Source organism: Ochotona curzoniae, unplaced genomic scaffold (assembly GCF_017591425.1).
Source record: "Ochotona curzoniae isolate NIBS_2020 unplaced genomic scaffold, NIBS_Ocur_1.0 contig_1302, whole genome shotgun sequence".
Lineage (NCBI taxonomy): Eukaryota > Metazoa > Chordata > Mammalia > Lagomorpha > Ochotonidae > Ochotona > Ochotona curzoniae.
Window position 1 is genome coordinate 1,187,827 of NW_024465035.1, and position 23,782 is coordinate 1,211,608.

Sequence of the window (23,782 nt, forward strand, 5' to 3'; positions counted from 1 at the left end):
TGGGCCCCCAGCTGATGGCAGGGAGATGCAGGAAGTCCCGTCTGTCCTTGTCCGAGAGGTGCAGGAATTGCAGGTGCCTCTGCCAGAGGAAGCTCCGTGTGGGTACAGTGGGAGGCACCAGGCACCAGTTCAAGGATTGGCTGGCCTGTTCCGTACGTGCCTCAGTCTCACATTTTTCTTGTCTTCCAAGTCACCTGGGAAGGACATGCTTCCGTTGTGAGTTCAGAATTGAAAGGGGAGTGCTTGGTTTCCATACCCTGATCCTCCTGGCTGCCTCTTGCAGGGGAGAGAACCATCCAAAAGCATTCACAGGACAACTTCCATCCACTGCTTGACTCCCCAGGCGTGACTACAGCTGGGGCTGGTCCAGCTCCAAGTCAGAAGCCCAGAAGTCCATCTGCGTCTCCCGGGTACTTGGGCCATCTTCTGCTGCCTTCCCAGGGGCGTTAGAGGAAAGCTGGACTGTGAAGTTCCTAGCGGGTTCTAGCATGTGGTCAGGCCAAGTCCCTTGGCTTGAGAAATGGGCGCAGGAAACAGGCTGGTATCAATGCTAAGACCCATCCAGAAAAGTGCACCTGCCTGCAGGAAACACCCACCCCACCCCCAGAGCTCTCACGTGAGCTCTAAGTGTGAGGATTTCAAAATCCTGAAGGGGTTGGCTTGTTGTTGTTGTTGTTCTGTTTGGGTTTTTGTGCAGGAAGGTGATGAATCACTGAGAACGGCAACACAGTTGTAGCCAAGAACTGAGGATTTTGTAGACAGACAGCCTGTCTAAACCGCGAGGCCAAGCGCTTCGGGGCCCAAGGCAATCCCCCCACTGGTTCCATTTAGAATCTTCCGGGTAGGGTTGACAATACATTAATATCGGAGTGAAAGGACCTGCCACGATAACCTAGTGGTTAAATGCTCGCCTTGCATGTACCAGGATCCCATATGGGTGCCAGTTCATATCCCGACTATTCTGCTTCCCATCCAGCTCCCTGCTTGTGTCCTTGGAAAGTAGTAGAGAATGGACAAGGCATTGGGAGCCCACACCCACATAGGAGACCCCGAGGAGGCTCCTGGCTTCAGATCAGTTTAGTACCAACCTTTGCGGCCACTTGGGGACTGAACCAGTAGAGGGAAGATCTTTCTCTCTGTGTCTCCTTCTCTCCATAAATCTGCCTTTTCAATACATAAAATACATTAAATATTTTTAAAACATATCAGAGTGGCACTGGTGGGACTTCCTGCGGATACTGTTTCCTTATCAAGTTGCTAATTTTTAAAACTCTAGACCAACTTTCGTGCCTTTAGGCACCTGCTGAGTGATTTCACTCACTCTTGCCCGTTGCAGGGGGAGGACTGCGATCTCCAGGCTGTTCTGTGCAGCCTGCCCTTCCATCTGCCGCCCCTCCCAGAACAGACGACACCAGAGAGGGCGTGCAGGGGTCGCCTGCGTTGGATTTAAAAAACAAAAATGTGATGATGCAGCTGTCATGATCTTCAGAACACGGATTGCTTTAGTGGCTGGGCTGGTCAGGTTGGCGTCATCTGGTCATATCTGAAATAAACGCTGGGTGCACCTCAGGAATGTTAACTCCTGTCGTCTTCAGAACTACCCACCGGAGGGGACAGCGGCACTGTTCTCCATCGCAGGTGTAGGGCATCCACACCGAGAAAAAATCACCCTGGACCACAGAGCCAGCCTGGACGGCCAGGCTTCAACCCAGGCCATCGGCTCCAGGACCTGTTAGCCAGCATCGGCTGTTAGCCAGCAGCCGGCACCTTTGCTGAGTGCTAGCATGGCTCATTTACCTTTGCACAGGTCCCACCTGTCAGGCCTCCTTACCCCTGCCTTCCAAAGGAACGTGTTCTGAACTCAGCACCGCGTGATTCTTGATCACGATCCCCTGTTAGTGAGAAGCCATGGCGGAGAGTGATGTGGGTAGAAACAGGCTGACTTCCCGCTCTTGCCCAGGCCAGACCCTCTCGGTGAGGCCAAGGGCACCTGCTGTCTCAGCACCTGCCTCGATGCCTGGCATGTAGCAGACCCTCAATGATCGCTGTGGAGTCAGTGAACTCAGATGCACAGAAGCAGCTTGAGCCTTCAAATCTGAGAGCCCCCACCCCCGGACAGGGTGTCTTTGGGGGCTGGAGAGGACAGACACCTCCCTGAACCCATCTGTTCCCACTGCAGGCACCACCACAGGCAGCTGCTCACGTCACCACCCCCGATGGGAGCCCCGGACACCAGCAGCAAAGCCCTCTCCTCAGCCTCGGCAGGTGGGTGCTGGGCACTCACAGGGCAGGGGCGGGGTGCAGCCTTCTGGACACAAAGAACTGGAGGCCCGGTGGGCGGGCTGGGGTGACCTCTGAGGTCAAGAGGTCAGGCTGGGCAGTGGGCCATCTCCTGCTGTAAGCTATGGTGAGCGCCTGGGATTTGCCACCCCAAAGGTAGTTAGCTGCCCTGTGACTTGGGCTTGTGACATGGATTAGTCAGGACCACACAGGAACATGCTGGCACTGGCCACGGGGGTGTTGGGAAAGCCTCACCCTCTGCTAGCAGCTGCCAGAGTGCTGCTCTGCTGCAGGGGTTGAGCGGTTCACTCTGAGGGGAGAGGTGTTCTTAGGCCATGCAGTCTCCTGTCTCTTAGTTGTTTCTTAGTTGTAACCCTTGGTGTCTGCCCTACTGCCCCCTCGTGGTGTTAGAGGGAGTTTCAGAGCAGGAGCAGCAAGGAGTCCAGGCAAGCTCACATGCCTCTCGAATGAGTGAGAGTGGCACCAGCAGAGGGCAGCGTGCCAGGGGAGGTGGGTGGGCGATGGCGGGCCTGTGGCACCAGCAGAGGGCAGCGTGCCAGGGGAGGTGGGTGGGCGATGGCGGGCCTGCGGTACCATCAGCAGAGCTGTCTGCTCTGGGGCCCTGGCTGTGGCGAGTGGGACACGCGTCCAGGTCAGAAGGCTCAGCAGTCCCAGAAGGGTTTCTTCATGCAGGACTTCTCAGAGCGACTGCTGGGTCCCTGTGCACCGTGCAGCCAGGAACGGCTTGCAGCCACTTGCAGTCAGGGAACTCTTCAATGCCACTTGGCACTTCCCAGGACTCCTCTAAGAAAATGACTAGGAAATACTCTTCTTTTTAAAGAAAACTGTTTATTTGAAAGAGTTTACAGAAAGACTAAGCATGCACTGATTCATTGTCGGCATTTTCTTTATCTTTTAGAGATTTGTTTATTTTTATTGGAAAGGCAGATCAGATTTATGGAGAGAAAGGGAGACAAAGATTTTCATGTACTGGTTCACTCCCCATTGGCCGCAACAGCTGGAGCTGAGCCTATCCAAAGCCAGGAGCCAGGAGCCTCCCCTGGGTCTCCCACGTAGGTGCAGGGTCCCAAGGCTTTGGGTCGTCCTCGACTGCTCTCCCAGGCTGGAAGGGAAGAGAAGCAGCCGGGACACAACCCGGTGCCCATATGGGAGCTTGGAAGTGAAGGATTAGCCAGTTAAGCCACAGTGCCGGTCCCTTGGAGCGTTTTCCTAGAACAAGTTCCAGAGGTTTGTCTGCATTGATCAGTGGTTCTAGAATGTGTCTTAAATGCGAACAGAAATCAAAAGGGCACAGCTGATTTCTTCAGAGACTTGCTGGCGGCCCAAAGAGCATTTACAGTCATTTCTTTCATGTGTTCACTTGACCAAGTTGCAGAAAGAGCGTCCATTTGCTGGGTCACTCCCCAGATGGCTGCAGTGAGAATAGGCCAGACAAACCCAGCGCTTCACCCAGGTCCCCCTCGCGACTTCAAGCATCCAAGCACTTGGGTCGCATTCCATGTCTTCCCCAGGTGTGTTAGAAGGGAGCTGGATGGGACGTGGAGCAGCCAGGACTTGAACCAGTGCTCACAGGGAAGCTGATCCACAGTGCCACAATGCCCCCCTAAAGTAAACATGAGGAGGTTTAATTGTCAAGAGCCAAGTGTTAGGACCTAGAGCACTAGGGCCGGGATGAATCTCAGATAGGCAATGGCCAGGGGGGTCTTAGGGCTTCTAGAACTTTCCCTTCTGTCAGGATGTGGGACTCCAGGGACAACACAGGCAACCCTGGAAATGCTCCGCCGAGGCACCGAGGGTCCCCCCTCTGTTGGGACACTGAGTAAAAATAGTTTCTGTATTCCTGGACACACTGCCGTAGTGCGACCTTAAACCCCACAGCCTGTGTGTGCCCTGCAGTCCGCCACGCTTTTCCTCTTGGGGGCTGGAGCGGCAGTGAGACCCGATGCCGCCTGAGGACAGCTTCTGGTGACACTGCCCCTTCCAGCGCCGCCCCTTGTAACCTTGCCGGTCGGCCCTTGTTTCCGCAGCTGCGCCTGAGCTGAAGCTCCTGTGTGGGGCCGACTTCCTGAAGAGCTTTGGGGTCCCAGGCCTGTGGGAGGAGGCGCACGTGCAGGAGATCGTGAGCAAGTTTGGCGTGGTGTGCGTGGGCCGCGTGGGGCACGACGCCGAGGCGTACATCGCCGACCTGCCCATCCTGCGCAGGCACCGCCACAACATCCACGTGGCCCACGCACCCGTGCAAAACGCTCTGAGCGCCACCTACGTCCGCCAGGCCTTGGCACAGGGGCACAGCGTCAGGTACCTGCTCCCCGACGCCGTCCTCGCCTACATCCAGATGCACCGGCTGTACCTCGGGAGCGCAAGTGCCCGCGGGAACCGCAGCGGGACGCACTAGGGCCACAGCCGTGGGAGGGCTCTTCAGCTTTGTGGTCCACGTTCCTCATTTCCCCAGGGACTGGCCTTGGGGGGTTCCAGGAACAGATGCCTTGGGAAGGAGGGAAGGCTGCCTCTCAGGCACAAGGGTTTCCTGAAGAGGTGAGAGCCAGGAGCAGGCAGGCAGGCAGGCAGGCAGGCTCTGGAGACACCATCTCAGAGGCACCGCTCCGCGTGCGAGGGCTGGCCACGTCCCTTCAGAATTGCCCACAATGCATTTGTTAACCGGGGCCAGGTGCAGCGTAAGCTGGCCTGGGTGGGAGAGGCTTAGCAAGATGTTGGTTGTGCCCTTGTGCCCAACTCCGGTTACCAATAGAAGAGTCGAGACTGGACACAGCCCTGGGTGACTGCTGCCTTGCCTTCCAGCCCGGCCTGCTTTTCATGAAAGGTAGCTCAACTCTTTGCTAAGCAGTGGTCCTCAGGCACCGTTTTTGATCTGGCAAAGTATTTTTAATGCCGCAGCACATTCCAGCACTCCTAATTTCCAGGTTTCTAAAGGGGAACTGAGGCAAAACAGATGCTGGCCAGGGTTGAGAGGCTCTCGCTGAATGTTTCATGACTACCTTGGCTGTTTGAATGTGGGCAAAGCCACAAATAATAAATTAACATCAAAAAAGTATTAATGAAAAGTTTCTCTCTTTTTTTCCTTTGTTAAATTATTCATGCCCTGATGTACCAGCTGTTGCCCCGTTTCAGCTGTTCTGAGAAATCGGCCACTCTTGTCACAATCAAACCACACTGATTTGAAAGTTTGCGTCTAGGCCAGCATGGTGGCATAGGAAACTAATCCTCTGGCATCCCATGTGGGTACTGATTCGTGTCCCGGCCGCTCCACCTCCCATCCAGCTCCCTGCTTGTGGCCTGGGGAAGCAGTGGAGGGTGACTCTAGTTCTGGGGCCACTGCACCCACGTGGAAGACCCAGCAGAAGCTCCTGTCTTCCAGCTTTAGACCAGCCCAGCTCTGGCTGTTGCGACCTTCTGGGGAGCTAACCAGTGAATGGAAGAACTCTGTCTCTCCTTCTTTCTCTGTAATGCTAACTTTTAAGTAAACAGGCTTTGGAGCAGAGGAAGTGACTGCTCTTCAGCTGCACACATGCTCTTTCCTCCTCAAAGGCACTGGGTCCGTGGCTCTGCTCAGAGCACCTTGTGCGATGGGACAGGGCTCCCCAGGGGAACAAAGGTTCGCCTTCCCATGCCTACATAAGGAAGGGGTCAGGATTTGATGCTGTTTGCATTTGTTCTTTAAGCCTGCTGACCGGATAACCACTTACAATCAGAAGTGGCTTCTCCGGTTTGCTCTGCCTGGTCCTGGCGACAGGTTCAGCCAGGCACTGAACAAACGGACCATCGGGGAGATGCCGGCACCACGGCATTCCCTGTGTGGCAGGCAGTAGAGGGGGAAGGGCGTCAAGGCATCCCCGACCCTCCCAGGAACCACCAACTGCTGTATCCGCTGGGAGATCAGTATGGGGCGTGACAGCTCAGCGGGATGGAGAGCCAACGCTTTGCCCAAAGCCCCCACTGCACGCTGTGGGACTCAGTCCAGCCCCTTTCCCTGCCGCGCAGCTCTGTTTGCCTGCTTCTACAGTGGAAGGCTTGGTTATCCCTTCTCCAAATTCTCCCCCAGCTGCAAGCCTCTGCATCTAGCCTGCCAGGGAGTTATGTTGATTTTGCAAGAACAGAAAAACAGTGGTTTGGGCTCCTGGGCAAATAGGATTTCCAGCCTTAAATAAAGGTTCTCCTATGTTAACGCACGCTTCCCAAATGACGGGAGCTGTGCATCGTAACGTAGCCCGAGGACAGAATTTTTCATCGTTGATACAGTCTGTGTCACCTGGGACAGAAGGATCTGAATCCCGTTCTTAGCTGCTAGGGCTCAATGGGCCAGTTGTGCTTGGTAAATGGGTCGATTACAGGAATGCAAATCTTCTTTCCCAGGCCTGCCCCTCCTGTGCCACCACGTCCCTGCCCTCCCTTCTTGCAGGGATTCAGGGCACCCATGTGTTCAGTTGCAGTGTTACTTTCTTGGGCCAGAGCTCAGCATGAAAGCACCACATGTCCCCGACTAATAAGCCGCCTATCACAGTGCACCCTGGCCCACGACTCGGTGTTTAGGACAGTTGGAATACCCTCAGGGTGGCACCTGGCACTGCAGGCCGCAAGGCCTGGAGAAGGACCCTGGAATTCATTTACTTAGCACATTTCCAAGCTATCTCAAGCTGGGATGCCACAATGAAGTTCCACTAGGAAAACAATGTGTGCTCTGCTGAAGTGGGGGCACCTGGCCCTTCTTTCTGCGAGTCCTGCACATGCCACCTCCATCAGGGTCTTCCGCACAGGTACAGAACTTCTGCATCTTTCCCAGGCGCATTAGCAGGGAGCTAGATCAAAGGTGGAGCAGCTGGAACTCAAACTGGAACTCTTAAGATGCCAGCACCATAGCCACAACACCAGAGGAGGTAAGAGGGCTAAAATGCAAGCCCCTTCCTGGGATCCCGCTTAGCCTTGCTTCTCCGGTCCTCCCAGAGGCACGCCCGCGGAGCCCCGCTGGGAAAACGCGCCTGCCTTCACCTACGCTGTGATCTGTGCATGGAACAAAAGAGATATTTAGTCTTTGACGGGGGGGGGGGTGTCAAAAAGTCAACTCGTGTGATTATGTCACCCCCCTCGCACGGTGCCAAAGACAGCCGTTTAAAGGCACTGGGACAACACGCCCAAGGTGGCAAATGGGCCGCCTGAGAAGCCCGTTGCCGCGGCGACGCTTCCAACCGCGGAGGAGCGCCAAGAGCCTGGGCGCACGGGGCCAGACGGCACCAAGCGGGAGAAAGGCTCGCGCGGCCCTAAGCTGCCTGGGGGAGAGGCAAAGGAGAAAGTTCAGCCCTCGGCGGGTGCTCGCCGGCACCTGCTGCGGTCCGGGGGCCCAACTTCAGAGCGCTCCGGAATCCCCCTAGGGCGTCACACCAAGCCTCACCAGCTATGTGGAGGCGCGGAGCGCGCCCAGGCCTGCGCCGACCTCTCCTCGGCCTCCGGGGTTAGGTCCCAGCCCTCCGGGGAGCAGCCAGAGGCATCGGAAGGGGTCCCTGGGGAGCAGTCCAGGCCGCGACAGCAGCCCCTCGCCTTCTGAGCTAGCCAGAGGAGAGAGCAGAGGTTGGACACCGGTGGGGACGACTGGGGCCCAGGGCGTCCCCGCCCCGCCAAGGGGAGGAGCCACGACTACAATGGATCCTCCCGCCGGCTTTGTGCGCACTGGGAAGCCCGCTGTCGCCGCCCACCGAGCCCCCGGCGCCCCCGAGGGCGCACATTTCCGGGCCGCCCACCACCTGGATCGCCCCCGCCGAGCCTCCTCGAGTGTTGTCCGTCTGCTCCGCGACCCAGCCACCCCGATCACCGTCCGAAATGCCTGTGGACTTCTCCGGATACTGGAAGATGCTGGCCAACCACAATTTCGAGGAGTACCTGCGCGCCCTCGGTAAGCGCCCCCCAAGCTGCCAGGAGCCAGCCAGCGGCCCGCGGGGCCAGGGTGGTCAGGGTGGTCTTGCTGGTTGGCTCTGGACTAATTTAATGAGTAGAGCTGGGCTTCATGCGCTAGTTTCTGTTTCTGAAGGATTAACCCAAGGGCAGAAAACTTTGTTGGCAGAATCCCGAGGCACACACGGCTGCTGCCCGCAGGGACAGCCCGGTGCAGCGGCAGGGCACCCTCCTGGCATCGCGTGGCACGGACTGCTGGGGGTGTTCCGAATCTTCCTGCCAACTTCCTTGCCCCTCTCGGCCGCGCTGCCCCCCCTGCAGATGTCAACGTGGCCTTGCGCAAGATCGCCTGCTTGCTGAAGCCGGACAAAGAGATTGTTCAGGAGGGGGACCACATGATCATCCGCACGCTGAGCACTTTCAGGAACTACATCATGGACTTCCAGGTCGGCCAGGAGTTCGAGGAGGACCTCACCGGCATCGACGACCGCAAGTGCATGGTGAGGACTCCCGTGCCTGGATGGGGTGGCTGCTGCCCCGTGGGGCACGGCTAAGGGAGGAGAGCCAGGGGACACCCCACGGCTTCCCAGAGCAGCCACGCTGGGCCTCCCCTGTGCGTGGGCGCATGGCCGGGTGCTTTGTTCGCATGACTACCCTGGAAACCCCTGGCAGCCTTGCACAGACAGGAATCTGCCCATTCTGCAGATGAACAGATTCCAAGGAAACCTGCCCAGGGAGGGAGGGACAGAATTCCAAGGCCAGTGTGTCACCCCTGAGAACGAGCCCAGAGGAGGAGAGAATGAGCCCAGAGCAGGGAAGGAGGACTCAAGCACAGAGGCCCTGGGAGGTGAAGCAGCCTCAAGTGGCTGCAGGAAACAGGGTGCCTTGATCCTGCCTTACCGGCCCTCTGACCTGCCCGTTCTTGCCCCAGAGCTGGAATTTGGCTCCTGGCCATCTCGTACACACACTCTTACATACTCACACACACTCATTCACACACCAGCCACTGCCCACTGAGCTTGTTTTTTGCTTGCAGCTGACCTACTAAGAGGTCATTGTCCCTACAGCCCAGGTCACCGGAAGCAGCTGGAGGAGAGGGGAGAGGGGCTCCCCTCCATCCCAACAATGGGAAGTTGCTGACCTGGAGACCCCAGTTAGCGCTGGCAGATCCCCAGGAGGTCAGCTTCAGGCCACTGGGAAGTCAAGGTCCCCTAATCTTGACCCTGGAACTGGCTAATGCTCACTCCCAGGCCTTGCTTATGGAGCAGCCATGCCCACCCCTCCCCTTGCCCAAGGACCCTGACCCTGTACAGCACCAGTCATGCTTATTGTCCCCCCACAGTCCAGCAGGACCACTAGTCAGCCAGAATCAGCAGTGGCCAGGGGAGAGAGGCTAGGGGCCCTGTGAGAGGGACACTGGAGCCCTGAGCTCCCAGCCCTGCCCCGGGCCAGTCGGCTTGACAGCCCCATGGGCCTGGGCTTGCCAGAAGGAAGGACCTCAGGCTTGATGATGGAAGCCCCAGTGGGGCTGAGCCTGCAGTTGCTGGGGTCGAAGGAGGAGCCACTGTGGCAGGGAATCCCTTGCCATGCCTTTGCAAGTTTCAAGGCCCCCAAATCTGCTGGGGAGAGAGGCCTCCCAAACACCCCGAACCTGGGCCCTGGCCCACTGGACTCACCTTTGCCCCAGAAGAGCTGTGCTTGTCTCCCAGGACATAGCTTCTCTCTGGGGTGCACCCGACTCGGGGTGCCCTGTACTCCCCTGAGCTGCTGCTGGAACCCTTAGCAATACAAGTGCATGCTCACTGAGCGCTTCTCATCACCATACACAGCACGCTGGCAGCACAGTGGGCTGAGGAGGGGATCCAGGGCAGAAAAACCCCCAGCCCAGTGGGACTTCCAGGATATAGCTAAGAATGGGGGCTCCTATGGGGAACCCCCAGATGGGACCACATGGACTAAGGACCTGGAAAGGCCTGGCTGGAGAGAGAGAGGTGCAGCAAGGTGTGGCTGGGTCTCCTGGGGGCCTCCCAGGCCTTGCTGAGAAGGCGTGGCCAGGCTGCAGGGGGTGCTCCCTGGGCCGGAGGCCGGCAGGCTGTGGTCTGCCCCTTCCCACGGACACCTTACCTGTGTCCTGGAATGGCTGCAGAGGGCGGATCTGCCTTGCACATGTGTTTCCTTTGGCCTGTGTGGTGCTAGAACTTTCCAAGCCCGTTACCAACAACTGCCAGAGTATAAGATCCCACTGGAGAATTCCTTTTTCTGATGGTGCATACCAGGGGGCTGTAACCCCGTGGGGCTGCAGGCAGTAGGCACAGGGACTCCTGCCTTGCATGGGAGCCTGTCACAGTGGCTCTGTCGAGAGGGGTGTTCTGGGCTCTGCTGCTGTCTGCAGCCCACCTGTGACCTCAAATGAGGGGATCCGATGGCCCTTAGGGACCTGTCTCTGGAGGGGAGTGGGTCTCAGGTGCTGCACGCAGGGAGCCTCTTGGCTGCTGCAGGCTGGGCCAGGACTGTGCTCTGCCCAGGCTAGGGGCACATTGGAGTCACCCCACCGCAGCCCCAGCTGGGGCCATTCTGTCATGTGCAGAGACTGGGCTGCACCTCCTGCTGCGTGCCCTCAGACCAGGGAGACGCCAGCAGCGGGGTTAGCATGAGAGGGCTTGGCAGGGCGGAGGACCTAGAGAAGGGGAAGGTGCTCCCCACTCCTGAGCAAGGAGAACCCCTGGGAACACTCTGCTCCTTGTGCCCCGCTAAGCACACGCAGTTTCTGTGTGTGGCCTCGGCCAGGAATCACAGAAGGCCATTTGTCATCGCACTGTGGACAGGGCCAGGTTTCCTTGGAGGAGACAGCCTGGTTGGCGCAGAAGCAGTGTGCCTCCCCCACCCTCCTCTTCTGAGGCAGCTTTGAACTCCGGATGACCCTGCACGGGGCCTGCCTTCCACTCCCAGCCCTCGCGGCTTGCTTTGTTTTTGTTAAAAACACAGAAACACTAAGACAGCACACGGAGAGTGTAGGCAGAGTGTAGGCTGAGAGCAGCCACCCTGCCGGGCCTACTCCCACCACCCAGAACTTACCCCTGTTCCTGTGGGAAACTGTTTCTGTCTGGAAATCTCCCCTGGGGTCCATGCTGGGTGGGCATGCTCTGTGTCCCCCGGAAGCCTAAGGGAGCAGGCGGGACAGGAGGCAGGACAGGAAGGCCAGAGATGGCTTTGTCACTCTGGTGTTCATTGGGCATCTTTCATACCAACACTTAGACATTTTCTGAATTCCACCTGTTTTTAAGAATTTTGGGGCTGAGAGGTAGAGTGATGGAGAGAAAGGGAGAGACAGGAAGATCTGCTAATTCACTCCTGAATAGGCTTGGGGACACGTGAACGGCATGACCTAAGTACTTCACCGTCACGCACTGCCTTGCAGGTGCATTAGCAGGGAGCTGGGCCAGAGGCAAGAACAGCCAGAGCTGAGCCAGTGTCAGATGTCAGTGACTTGCCTGGCTGTGTCTTCCCTTCCTGGCTTTCTGATGTCCATCCGCCCTCCGAGTCTGTGAGGAGATAAAAGCTACCCAGCTGCTGCTCTGGAAACACTGGCCCGTTTCCTGATGCTGTCCCTCACCTATTCCAGAAGAGTTTGTGGCCTTGTTTTAAAACTCAGTGCCAGTAGTGAAAGCTAACTCGCTAGGCTGCAGCGGTGACCCTGCCAAGGGACGGGACCCTTTCTGCCATCCGCCCTGCCCGGACCGTGCACCCAGCACTGTGCTGGGTCCGTGCCTGGATGGAAACACAGGGTCTCTTTCATGTCTTAGAGACAAGTTCCCGACCTTTGAATGGCATCAACAGCATGCTTTTGAGGATTACCAAAAGAAGAATTAAAGCAACCCAAATAAAATTCACAAAGTAGCTTTCTCAAGCCACGGTGGTTTGTTAGGCTTGGGGTTGTGTGAGGCAGGGACAAAAGAAAAGGCCACGTGCCCGGTCTTTGCTAAGTCCCTTCCTGCACCGAGTGCCCACCGAGTGCTGGGGTCAGCTTCTCCTTTGAATGCCACTGTAAATGCTGCTTTGTACATCTCATTATCCTCTTTGGATAGATGGGAATTGCAAACCGTATAGAAGGAAAATGGGGTGATATCAGAAGAGAGGTTAGCATCAGAAAGTTCCTGGGGTTCCTCACAGAAAGGCCACTTTGAAGCCACCCTCGTGCTTAAGCCAGCTGGCCCCTGCCCTTCGTCCTGACACTGTGACCTGACCGTGTTTCTGACCCTGACCTGGGGCACCTCCCCAGGTTTGCAGCCCCGTGGCAATGGTGGCATGCAGGGTTGGAGCTGGGATCTTGCAGCCAAGCACCGCCCACTGGCGTAGACTCCTGGAGGCCAGGGGTGGGCAGGGCCTGAGAAGTGGTTTGTCTAATCAGCTTCCAGATGGCTGAGGCTGTTGCCTGGAGGTCCATGCCTTTGAGAACTGCTGGGAAAGCACATGGAGGAGGCAGCTGGCTCAAGCCCAGGTTCCCAGGATGCGATGTTCCCCAGCACGGTTCAACATGCTTAGCTGGGGCAGAGAGCAAAGGTGACAGCTAGCCCTGTCCCTGGCGACGCTGGTGCTGCAGCCGCCAAGAGCGGGGCGCCAAGCAGCAGGTGGGAGCCTGGGCTTCGGCCTGGGACACACCCTGCTCGCAGCAGTCTCATTCACAGACAGCGCCCGTGGCTGTCCCCTCCCAGGGACTGTCCTGAGAAATGAACAGGGCAGTGACGTGTTCCCATGTTCTGTTGCTGCCTTGCAGCACCCGCCCCGCCCACGCTGAGTGCCTGGCAGTTGGCGCTGATTTTGTTTCACAGATCTGCAATTTGGGCAGAGCCAGGCACTGGAGGAGCCACTCTTCCGATGTCTGCACACAGCTGGGCCCACAAAGAGAGAGGGGAGAGCAGCAAGCAGGCCCCCAGGGGCCACCTCACCCGGAAGCACAGAGAGGGGAGAGCAGCAGGCAGGCCCCCAGGGGCCACCTCACCCGGAAGCACAGCAACAGGTAGCCACTGTCTGTTGAAAGCGGTCACAAGGGTCCAGAGGGCTTCTGTGGCAGGACAGGTGACCGGCAGGGACATGGCCAGGTGGCCCAGTTCTAGAAGGCCGAGCAGGGGGCAGGCACTTTGGTCTAGCGTGCGTGATGCAAGGTAAAGGGCTTCGAGGTGTGTGGCCCACACTTGGCGCCCTGTGCCCGGGAAAGCTTGCTCCTGGCTGCTCTGCGGAGGCGTCTCCAGGTTGGGCTGTTTGGTTTCTGCCTGTCCCTGTGGACTGCTGGAGCGGGAGGAGCAGCTATCCCATGCCGTCAGGGAGGGGGTCGCCCCCGCCTCCCTGAGCCCAGAAGAGGCAGCAGGGCGTGTGGACTAGAAGGAAAGGAGAACCCTGTTGGAAAGCCTTTGAGGCCCCACACCTTCCTCCCCGGCCAAGCAGCCGCTAGTCATCCATCATGGATGCCTCCTTTACACCAGGGGAAGTGGGGGGGCCAGGGACCCCTCCTGGCATCCCAAGTGGGTGTGTCCATAGCCATCACTGAGGTTCTCTTGGTGGGAGAGTAAGGGGGCTGAGGTGTTGATAGCCGGGAGGCCCAGCTTCAGCCCAGGGTCTGGGGCAGACACTGCCCTGGCTCTGAGGGGCTGCTGGCAGCACTGAGCAAGGATCGTGTCACACACGCACACACACACACACATGCCTGTGCAGGGCAGACAGGCCCTGGCTCTGAGGGGCTGCTCGCAGCTCTGAGCAAGGATCATGTCACACACACACACACACACACACACACACACACGCCTGTGCAGGGCAGACAGGCCCTGGCTCTGAGGGGCTGCTGGCAGCTCTGAGCAAGGATCGTGTCTGACACATGCCTGTGCAGGCAGGTGTCCCTCACGGTGTCTGAAGTTGCACCGTTGAATGATGTCTCGGTTAGGTAGCAACAGCTTCTCCGTGTGTTTTTCCGACTTGCTAACACCTGCAATGCTGGGCTGTTTAAGACAAGGGTGTCACTGAGGTCTCCTTCCCTCCCTTGTTCCTTCCTTCTCCCCTCCCCATCTCCTCCTCCATTCTTTTAGTGAGATGGGTGTGAAGGCAGGGACGGCTGAGCGTGTGGGCACCAAGCCCTTGCCAGCTTCCCAGTGACTGGACACGGCCCTGCCCTCAGGAAGCAGAGGCTAAATCCTCTGCCCATGGGCATGAGTCAGACACTGACTCAGAGCCCACTTAGATTGCATTCTGGGAAGGTCATAAAGAATACACAAGCAAAAAGCCCACTCTGTCTAACAACCCCCAGCCCCGCCACTTGCACCCAGGGCCGCCGTGTGGCAGGCAGGCCATGCCCCAGCTCGTATGTGCTCCTGCCTGAGCCCCCAGCAGCGTGACCATCCCAGGAGCATTAAGTTAAGATCACAGCTCCTCGGACCATGCATGCGGTTGGTGGTGATCGCTGCCAGAGCCCCTCGCCAATTAGCAGGAGCTAACGTGGGCCGGAGAGTTCCCCCGTGCCAGTGTTCTGTGAAGCGCTCCTCCCGCAGAAACTCTCGATCCTCCTAATTCGGTGAGGTACCTAATTCGGTACAGCATTCTTTCTACATTATATATGAAAGCGGTCACATGGAAACTGAGAGGTACCTTATCTGCCTTGAGGCAGCTGCAGGTTGCCCCCTGGGAGAGCTGGACCGTTGCTGTGGTTCGTTTCTGTGAAGCTTTTGACATCTAAACCACGGCGCCCCCCAGTGGAGTGGAGGAACTGTGGGATCCCAACCCTGCAGGCTGCAACCCGGCTGGGAGGGTTCAAGGAGACTGTCCCCACCCCTTGCATGTTTGTGCTCAGCCACAGCCCGGGTGGCCTCGGGGCCTCTCTGTGCCTTTGTTCATCTGCGAATTATAAAGTGGGAAAGGCCTGCTTCATGCTGGTGTTCCAGTGACAGTGTGTGGGGAACGTGTGTTTGGTAAAGTTTCATCTCTGATTTACTCAAAAGTCAGAGTGGCAGACAGATCTCTCACCCCCTCCAGATGCCCACAGCAGCCAGAGCTGGGTCGGTCCGCGGCCGAGCCGAGAGCTCCATTCGATCTCCCGCATGGGGCCAGGGACCTGGCACCTCCCAGGCTGTGTGTTGGCAGCAGTGGGGGACTAGAAGCACAACTCCAGGATGGGGTGTGTGGGCCCCAGGCTGTGGCTTAGCGCTGCCTCCCATTTCCACCCCTGAGCTGTCACTGTTAATACTTCTACCCTGCAAAGTGTGCCCTCTGAGAAATCAACTCACGGTGTGCTTTAGCCCCTTGTGGCTGCCTCAAGCCCATTGCCTGCCCACTGCTCCCATCTGGGCATCCCGCTGATAGGCAGAGGTTGGACAGCCTGGTGTGCCGCAGTCGTGGAGTAGGGTGCCTCCTCCTTGGTGGCTGAGCATCTGGCTGCAGTCTCCATGTGTGTAAGATGAAGTCTGCGGAAGGCGACTGCCCTGTGATGCGTCCCTTGCCTGCTGCCCGGCCCAGCACAGGATGGTCCTCCACACATGCTGTTGGGGTGAACGGGGGACAGTGGCGACAGTCATGCTCCTCTCCCCGACCTGGAAGCCTTCCTGACCTCACACCACCCAGCCCGTCGGGGAGCACAAGCTTCACCAGGCTGTGTGTACCGCCTTTCTCCAGGGTGAGTTGCCCATGGTCAGGGCCCCGGAAGCAGCAGGCATGGTCCCACTGCCCCATTATGGGGCTCCAGTCTGACACTGCCCCATCCAGACCAGTGGCTCTCTTGGGGTCTTGAGGTCTCTGGCAGTTTGAACCCATGTGAGCACGTTGTGGAATGCCTAAGGGAACAGCATGCAGCAGGGTGAGCGGGTGGGTCTGCACATGCATCGTCCCTGCTGGGAGTCCCTGCGAGCGGCCGGAGTTGCGGCTCTGCTCCTTGTCTGCCCACAGAGTCCTTGCTCTGGCATTCCTGTTAGTGATAATCGCCTTTAGCAGCTTTTGTCTCTGCTTGTTCGTGCTGTTTTGAAGGCCTTACTATATTAATTTAAACCCACACATGGACTCAGAAGGCATCCCCCACCGTGTGATGGTTTTAGATTGTTGCCAGCCCCTCCCCCTGGGATGCAGCAGAAGAGGGCCTGCCACCCACCCTGTCTGTCACAGTGGCCCCAGAGAGCTGGGCTCAACGATGCCCCATCCTTAGCACCTGGTGGCAAGCCGGAAAGCCACATAAGCCTGATTTTCATCCTCCCTAAAGCCCAAAGATTAAGTAGAGCTTTGCACGTGGCTCCCAGCACACGGGCACTCGGCAGGCTCCCAGTTCCCTTGCTGAACACAGCAATGAAGGTGGAAGCCCTTCCCATTGTCCTGGGAACATATGGCTCTCCCAACATTTGAGTCCAAGAGGAGCATCCATTGGTGCTTGCAGCAGCTCGTGCTGGGTGCTGGAAGGGTACACTCACCGCCTAGTTACATCTCACCCCAAATAAGGGAGAACTGAGTCCACCATGTTAGATGCTCACTGCTATCAGCAGGGAGCCCCCCAACCGATGGGGTGCTTAACAGAGATGAATGAAAGAGTAAGGCCAGGGACCGTGGGGCTTGTCCCTGGGGTCTCCTCTTGGGGCAGGGAACGTGGGGCTTGTTCCTAGGGGTCTCCTCTTGGGCCAGGGTCCGTGAGGCTTGTCCCTAGGGGTCTCCTCTTGGGCCAGGGTCCGTGAGGCTTGTCCCTAGGGGTCTCCTCTTGGGCCCCCTCTCCTGGAAGGAGGGGAAGCTCACCAGCTGCTTCACCCATCTCCAACCCCAGAGGCCGTAGGTTCTACTCACTGTTCACCTTCAACAAGCACAGCCTTGTCAAAGCAGGGCTGCCACCCTCTGCCAGTGTGTTGTGGATATATTGTCTCGCAGCCTCAGGACAGCCTGGGAAAAGAGGTGTCTGGTTTACGTAATGCCATGGGACAAGCCACCACAAGACATAATAGCTGAAAACAACACCCCCAACTCTCACTCACCAGTCTCTGGTGGCTCTGTGGTTAATGGGGTGCTTCTCCAGCTCCCTGCGGCTGGGCTAGCCAAAGGCTGCTTGAGGCCCTGTGCTCCTCCAGCTGGGCAGCCGCTCGGTTTCAAGTGCCTTATGCCAGCCTGCCTCAGAGCATGGCAACTGGCTTCCGAGAGGAGCTGCCCTGCGCATGCTCGGGCTGGTGAAGGCGCTGCTTACAGCAGCCTTGCTGATGGCCTGTCGGCCAGACCAGGGGTATGGCCAAGTCCAGCACAAGCAGCGAGAACTTGACAAGGGTGTGAATAGCATGTGACTCATTGGGGACCCCATTGGAGCATTCAGCCCCCTCTGCAATTGAGAGCACCCAATTTCAGCGTGCATAATGAGGAATGGAGGACCCGGCCGTGTGTGATGCCATGGAACACGCTATTCACTCTTGACCTGAGTCTGCCTGCTGCAGCTCTGGGAGCACCACAGGAGGAGGCAGGGAGCAGGAGCCGAGACACTGTGACAGCTGAGGTCCAGGGCTCCTTGTCCCTGGGGATGGCCTGGCAAACACTGCGGCCTCCCCGGTGAGTCCACCTAGCAGATCAGAGCCGCATGCAGGCCGCCCCAGGCTGCAGTCTGCTGCCCGATGCCCAGCGCCTTGAGCCCAGGGCGGGCTTCCGTACTGTGCATCCCAAGCTTGTGGCTTTATCCTCACTCCAGTGAGGGGACCAGCCACCCGTGTGGGAGACTGTGCTGGAGGCCAGGGTCCTGGCTGTCGGCCGCCTCAACCTTGGCCGTGGTAGGCGTTAGGGAATGAGGCAGTGAATGAAGGGGCTCTGTCTCTGCCTCTCAAACACAATTTTCTAAAAATACATTTAAAAAGAGAGAAAAATATCTTAATCACTTTTGAATAAGAGGCCCCTCAATTTCATTTTGCGCTGGACCCTGCAAATTATGTAGCTATTTCCTGGATATTACATAACAATTAAAATGATGGTTATGGAGAATACTCGCTGAAGTGGGAAATTGCTTCTAATAAGGAAAGAAATGAGGATACAGACTCAAAGGGCGCAGTGTTCATTTTGTTAGAAATGTATGCGTGTGTGTACAATGGAAGTCTGGTGAGAATGAATGCTGGACCCCCTCTCTGAAGAGACAAGACCCCATGACGCTGTCTCCTGGCCATTTCCCCCCTGTTTCCATGCAGATTGGCATTGCATCCGTGGATCTGCACGTTGCCTAATGTGAATGTCATGGCTGGGGACACGCAATTCTCTGATCGCTCTGAGTGATGGGAGTCCTTCATGCATCATCAGGCTGATGACAAAATGGGGTGTCCTCTGGAGCCCTGGAAGTCAAGGGCTGACCCCTTGGTGCCCACATCCCCTCCCAGCCCTGGCATGAAGGGACGGCATTGCCTGGGCACCTTGTCTGATTGCTGGCTTTTCAGTTCAGCCCCGTCAAGCACTAGCCATGCTGCATCCCCACCTGGAGGGACCTCCCCCTCTCTGACCTGGGGCTACACCCACATCCCAAGATAGTCTCTAGACCAAGAGGAGAGGCGCCCCAAAGCCTCCCATGCCCACTCTCCCTGTGCATAAAGGCTGCAGGTGCAGAGGTATACCCCATCCCTGTACACAGAGCTGGGGGCTGCGTGGGACTCCTCTTGACCTGACCTCCACCCCTGCCTGCAGAGCTGGAGGGCGGCCTAGGGTGCCTCTCAGCCTGACTTCCACCCCTGCCTGCAGAGCTGGAGGGCGGCCTAGGGTGCCTCTCAGCCTGACTTCCACCCCTGCCTGCAGAGCTGGGGGGTTGCGTGGGACTCCTCTCGACCTGATCTCCACCCCTGCCTGCAGAGCTGGGGGGCGGCCCAGGGTGCCTCTCGGCCTGATTTGGCCTGTGTGTCTCCTGCACACTTCATCCTGACAGCAGAGGGCGATCTGGCTCAACTGGCGAGGGAACCAGGGAAGGCTGTGCTCCCCCGGGCAGTGCCTGCTGTGCTGGGCAATGTCTGCTGTGCTCCCCCGGGCAGTGCCTGCTCACACCACACCCTTTTCCCCACATCTCTCCTCTCCTACACTGTTACCAGGCTGCTGCTGAGGAATCCTGGAACCTCAGAGGTGACAGGCGGAAACACAGGACCCGGGAGAGGAGTGCACTCAGAACTGCCTCATGAGCAGGGCAGACTTCTGCCCACTTGAGTGCAGTTGCTGCTGGAGGAAAGGTCATTCGAAAGGAGTCATTTGGTACAGCAGTGAAGATGCCACTCGGCCACCTGCATCCCACAAGGGAGGGCCTGGGTTCGAGTCCTGGCCCTGCTTCTATTTCCAGCTTCCTGCTACTGTGTTCCCTGGGAACGGCAGTGATGGCTCAGGTCTTTGGGCCTCTGCCACCCACGTGGGAGACCTGGGCAGAGTCTCAGGCGCCTGGCATTGGTCTGGCCCAATCCTGGCTCTTACAGCCATTTAGGGAGTGAACCAGCAGGTGGAAGATCACTATCTGTCATCAAGTTCTTCTCACACAAAATGAAGTTACAGCTTTTAAAATGTAAGTGAGGCAGGTGGGCAGCCACAGCTGGCTGATGCCCGCTGGACTCTGGCTCACAAGGCCCCCATCCAGACTCTGCACTTGGCTCTGTGGTCTCTGCTGGGGCCAGAATGCCCAGCCTCTGAATTGCAACACTTGGGCACCCTGTGTTCTGATGTGGGGGGACGGACACTACTCCATCAGGACGCTGAGCTCTCCCGTGGACACGGGCTGGGCCTGCTCCTCCTGCCTGTCCTCCCTTTGGCATCGCCAACACCAGGCAGAGCAGCAGTGCCCGGGGAGCAGGTAAAGCTCAAAGGTGCGGGCAGCAGGGAAGTCAGGTGGCACTCACCTGTGCTGTGCTCAGTGCAGGGTGGGTGTCTGTTAGCAGTCCACAGTCCCCTAGGACTGCCCAACCTACTGCTTTCTGACGCAACCTGTGCTGCCCAGCTCTACCTCCCTCCCCCAGGGCCTCCTTTACTGGCCCTCAGACCCCATCTTTTGGGGTGCCTCTGCTCCCCTGGACTCCTACAGCCTGAGCCTGCATCCTGAGGCCCTCAAGCAGCCCACAGAGCTGTGTTCCAGCTGGCTCCTCCACTGCCTTCACCTGAGCTACAAGGAGGAACAACCTTGGGCTCCAGATACACAGGACAAATGCATGAGGATTAGAGATGGTATGGCAAGGGCCTGGCAGTGCAGGCAGGCACCTCACGGGCACCAGGAGTGCCTGTGCCAGGGTGTTTCCCCAAGGACATTTGCCCTGCCAGTGATGAGCTCTATGAAGGTAGGGATGGGGTCTTGCTGGGAGACGGGGGGGGGGCGGTCCCGGAACCTAGCAAGGTTGCAACAACGAATGAATACATCACATGTCCAAGGATAGTGGCCAGCAAGATGGGCGGGTGGGAAAGAGCCCTCGGAAGTCCCCTCCCCTGCTCTCAGTCCTTCAAGGGCAGCTCCACCTGATGACACTAACTCCCTCATGATGCTTGGAATTAATGAGGCTCTCCATGCATTTTAAAGCGGATTTGCATGCTCCAGTAAATGGTGGGTGGACAGTGTTGGGCCACACGTTTGCTATAACGGCATTAACAGGAGCGCATCCTGGATCGCCAAGGTTGGGGCCCTTGTCCGTGACCCCCAGAGGCAACTTGCTCCAGACTGACAACCATGCTTTTTGTCTGGCAGACCACAGTGAGCTGGGACGGAGACAAGCTCGAGTGTGTGCAGAAGGGCGAGAAGGAGGGACGTGGCTGGACCCAGTGGATTGAGGGGGATGAGCTGCACTTGGTAGGTCGTGGGCCTGGCTGGGTTGCGACCCAGATGGAGGGCCCAGTGGGACTGGGAGGAGGGTACATGGCCGGGTCCTGGCTCTGCTTTGAAGCCTCTCCTGTAGGCACCTGGAGTTTCTTGAGTGACTTATAAAACCTAGACAATTGTTTCCAGGGAGGAGGGACGGAGCTGCATCTGAGAAGCATCATCAGTGAGCCCTGCTCGCTGTATCCCACAAGCTTTCAGATCTCCCCACGCAGGTCTTGGGCCCTCCCCTTGTGACGACAAGGTGGATGCTCTAGATCAGATTGTCAAAATGCACACTTAGAAGCTGACAGAACCTACTTGCTCCCAGATTATGTAAATGTACACCATGCTACAATGAGGCAAGCCAGAGCCGACGGGGAGCCTCGGCTTTGAGACGTGCTCTCGGTCAAGGGGAGGGACCAACTGCCTCAGCTCCTGCTGGACCCCACTGCTCTCGCCTCCGGGCTGGACCTCAGTCTACTGTCTGGGAAGAGTGTGCCTAGGCCCACAGCAAGGTCCTTAACTCCAGAAGGGCAGGCACAGCTCGTGTCCATTGCAGGGTGGGCAGGGGGTGCCCCTTTGCTTCTCGCCCTCCCTTCTTGGAACTCCCCAGGTGGTAGAGGAACTTGGTCCAGGCAACCTCATTTCCAATGCCCGGTGCCATACTGTGGCCTCTTCCGTTGGCCTCATATGCAAACTGCCATCCTGCTGCACTGGAGTTCTGTCGAGACCTAATGTTTGCAGGGCCCTAAGGTCTGACCTTGGCACATCTCCCTTGGGCTCTCAGTTCTCTAGCTGCAGAGCCAAAAGGGTGGGCGAATGAAGCCGTGACCTCATCCCTGTGAGCCCCGTAGCTCTGTGCTTCGTGCTACAAGCTGCAAGCTGAGGGCCACAGGCCTGCTTTATGTAGTCCTCTGAGGGCTTCAGACAAATTCTGCCACCAGCTTATCAATTAGGAAATGTCACATGCATATTCCGATTTCCAGCATCTTTCCAAGGAGTCTTGGAAGCAGTGGCAGTACCACCGCTGTAGCCAGCAGGAGCTAGGCAGCTGAGACGTGTGCGGCTACCTGGGCCCTGTCTTCCCAGGGCTGTACGCCTTGAGCCACGGCTGGAACTGGTCTATTGCGGGACCAGGCATTTGTCAAAGTCCCCAGTGTGCAGCTGCAGCTTGGAATTGTCGCACTAGTCTGCAACCTTAGCCTTGAGCAACCTGCTGAGCTCCTGCGGTGGGGTAGGGAGGGAGGGGTCTTGAGCCCTGTTACTGAGCCAAGATCACACTGTGTCTTGAGATGCTTAAAGGGGTTGGCCCCTGAAGGGCAGGAGGGGAAGGAGAACCGTCTGGGACAGCACAGCCTGGTCCCTGGTAGTTTGTTTGTTCAAACCAACAGTCGGAGGAAGGGAGCTGAGTGGAAGCCAATCTCTGTTTTCCGAGTTTCTGCCCCCAGATACACTGAGCCCCAAGTGTTGCCGTGCTCTGCCCAGTAACCAACGTGTGTCTCTGTTCCAGGAGATGAGGGTGCAGGGTGTCGTCTGCAAGCAAGTATTCAAGAAGGTGCAGTGAGCCCCAGCAGAGGACTGCAGGGTCCAGGAAAAGTGGCATGGACGCAGGGGCCAGGGACGACCCCAGCCCCTCTGCATGGCACGGGGCAGAGTGTCCAGCCTCCCCACTCTCCCACAACCCCCCAATGGCTTAGTCTGACTCGTGGCTTTGTCTCTTTCCTTAAAATGAAGCTATCTTAATAAAATCAATCCCTGTCCAATATGTGAGCTTTGAAGAAGCTTCAGGTTCCACGGTGCTCGCTTTGGCTCTGGGGCTCCCTGAGCTGGCGTCTCCCCAAGCTGCCCCTGTGTGCATGGGGGACCATTGCAGCCAAACATCTGCAGGTGGGGCGCAGGCTTAGGGCCAGGAGGTGTGGATGAAGTACCTCCCGTACTGCATGTCCAGTCAGAGACAGGAGTGCCACCAAAGGAGAAGCTGGCTAGGACCTAGCCAGCAGTGACTTCGTAACTGCGTTATATCCAAAAGAGATGTTCTGGATAATCTGTTAGTGAAGTGGGATCAGGGTTAAACTGAGGCAAACCTTGATCAAAGGCTATGAACTATTTCATTAAATTCCAGAGGCATCTTTGAGCACCCCAAGCCTGTCCCCACCCCTGCTGGGGCTGACTTAAAGAGTTCTTTACATGGCATAGCCCAGGCATAACTTGCAAATCCCCCAGCAGAGCCTCCTGTTCAGAATGACAGCTAGCTGTGCCTTTGCATAACAAAACAAGGAGAGCAGAGGAGTAAGGAGGTCACAGGTCAAGGGTGGGAAAAACAATCGCAAAAGGTCGGACTCAAACAGTGACCCTTAGTCAAGCTGACCATGTGCCCAAGCTGCGCTGCCTGGAATGGACACTGGCTTAGCTCACATCCACATGAGCTGGGTGCCCGTCCCAACTGTGCCTACAAGGCAACACCACAGCCTCTGGAGCTCCCTGCCCTAGTCAGGAGGCCGCGGCGACAGGCAGCCTCAGTTCCCACACAGGTGGGCTGTGCGGGGAGTTCCTAATATATGTGAAGTTGCATTTGGCCACGCTGGCCCAGTGGTGCTCAGACCTGGCTCTGCGTGAGAGCGCCCTGGAGAGCTCCGCCCAGGCTGCTCCCCAGAATCCGTTACAGCTGAAACTTCTCAGAGGACCAGCTGGTGCTGGCCTTCAAAGGCTGCTGGGTGATTCCACCTAGAGCGGGCATTGAGAGCCACCGCCCCGTCCAGTGCTTCTGTCGAGGCTACTTCAGCCTCACCCCGACTCCAG

General features: G+C 57.6%; 2 protein-coding genes across 4 annotated transcripts in view; both read left to right on the forward strand.

The window, feature by feature from the left end:
* Positions 1 to 5,353, forward strand: part of NMNAT3 (nicotinamide nucleotide adenylyltransferase 3) — a 51,973-nt gene extending 46,620 nt beyond the window's left edge. For all 3 annotated transcript variants that reach the window (XM_041004179.1, XM_041004188.1, XM_041004196.1), the window contains exons 4-5: positions 2,180 to 2,265; positions 4,329 to 5,353. In XM_041004179.1, coding sequence (XP_040860113.1) covers positions 2,180 to 2,265; positions 4,329 to 4,696 — 454 coding nt within the window. In that variant the 3' untranslated portion in view covers positions 4,697 to 5,353. The remainder of the gene's footprint in view (positions 1 to 2,179; positions 2,266 to 4,328) is intronic.
* Positions 5,354 to 7,952: 2,599 nt separating this feature from the next.
* Positions 7,953 to 22,746, forward strand: RBP1 (retinol binding protein 1). The gene is given in 5 exon segments (XM_040965008.1): positions 7,953 to 8,125; positions 8,127 to 8,203; positions 8,524 to 8,702; positions 20,873 to 20,974; positions 22,494 to 22,746. Coding segments are annotated over 5 exon segments (585 nt in total). The 3' UTR covers positions 22,548 to 22,746.
* The last annotated feature ends 1,036 nt before the right edge of the window (positions 22,747 to 23,782 follow it).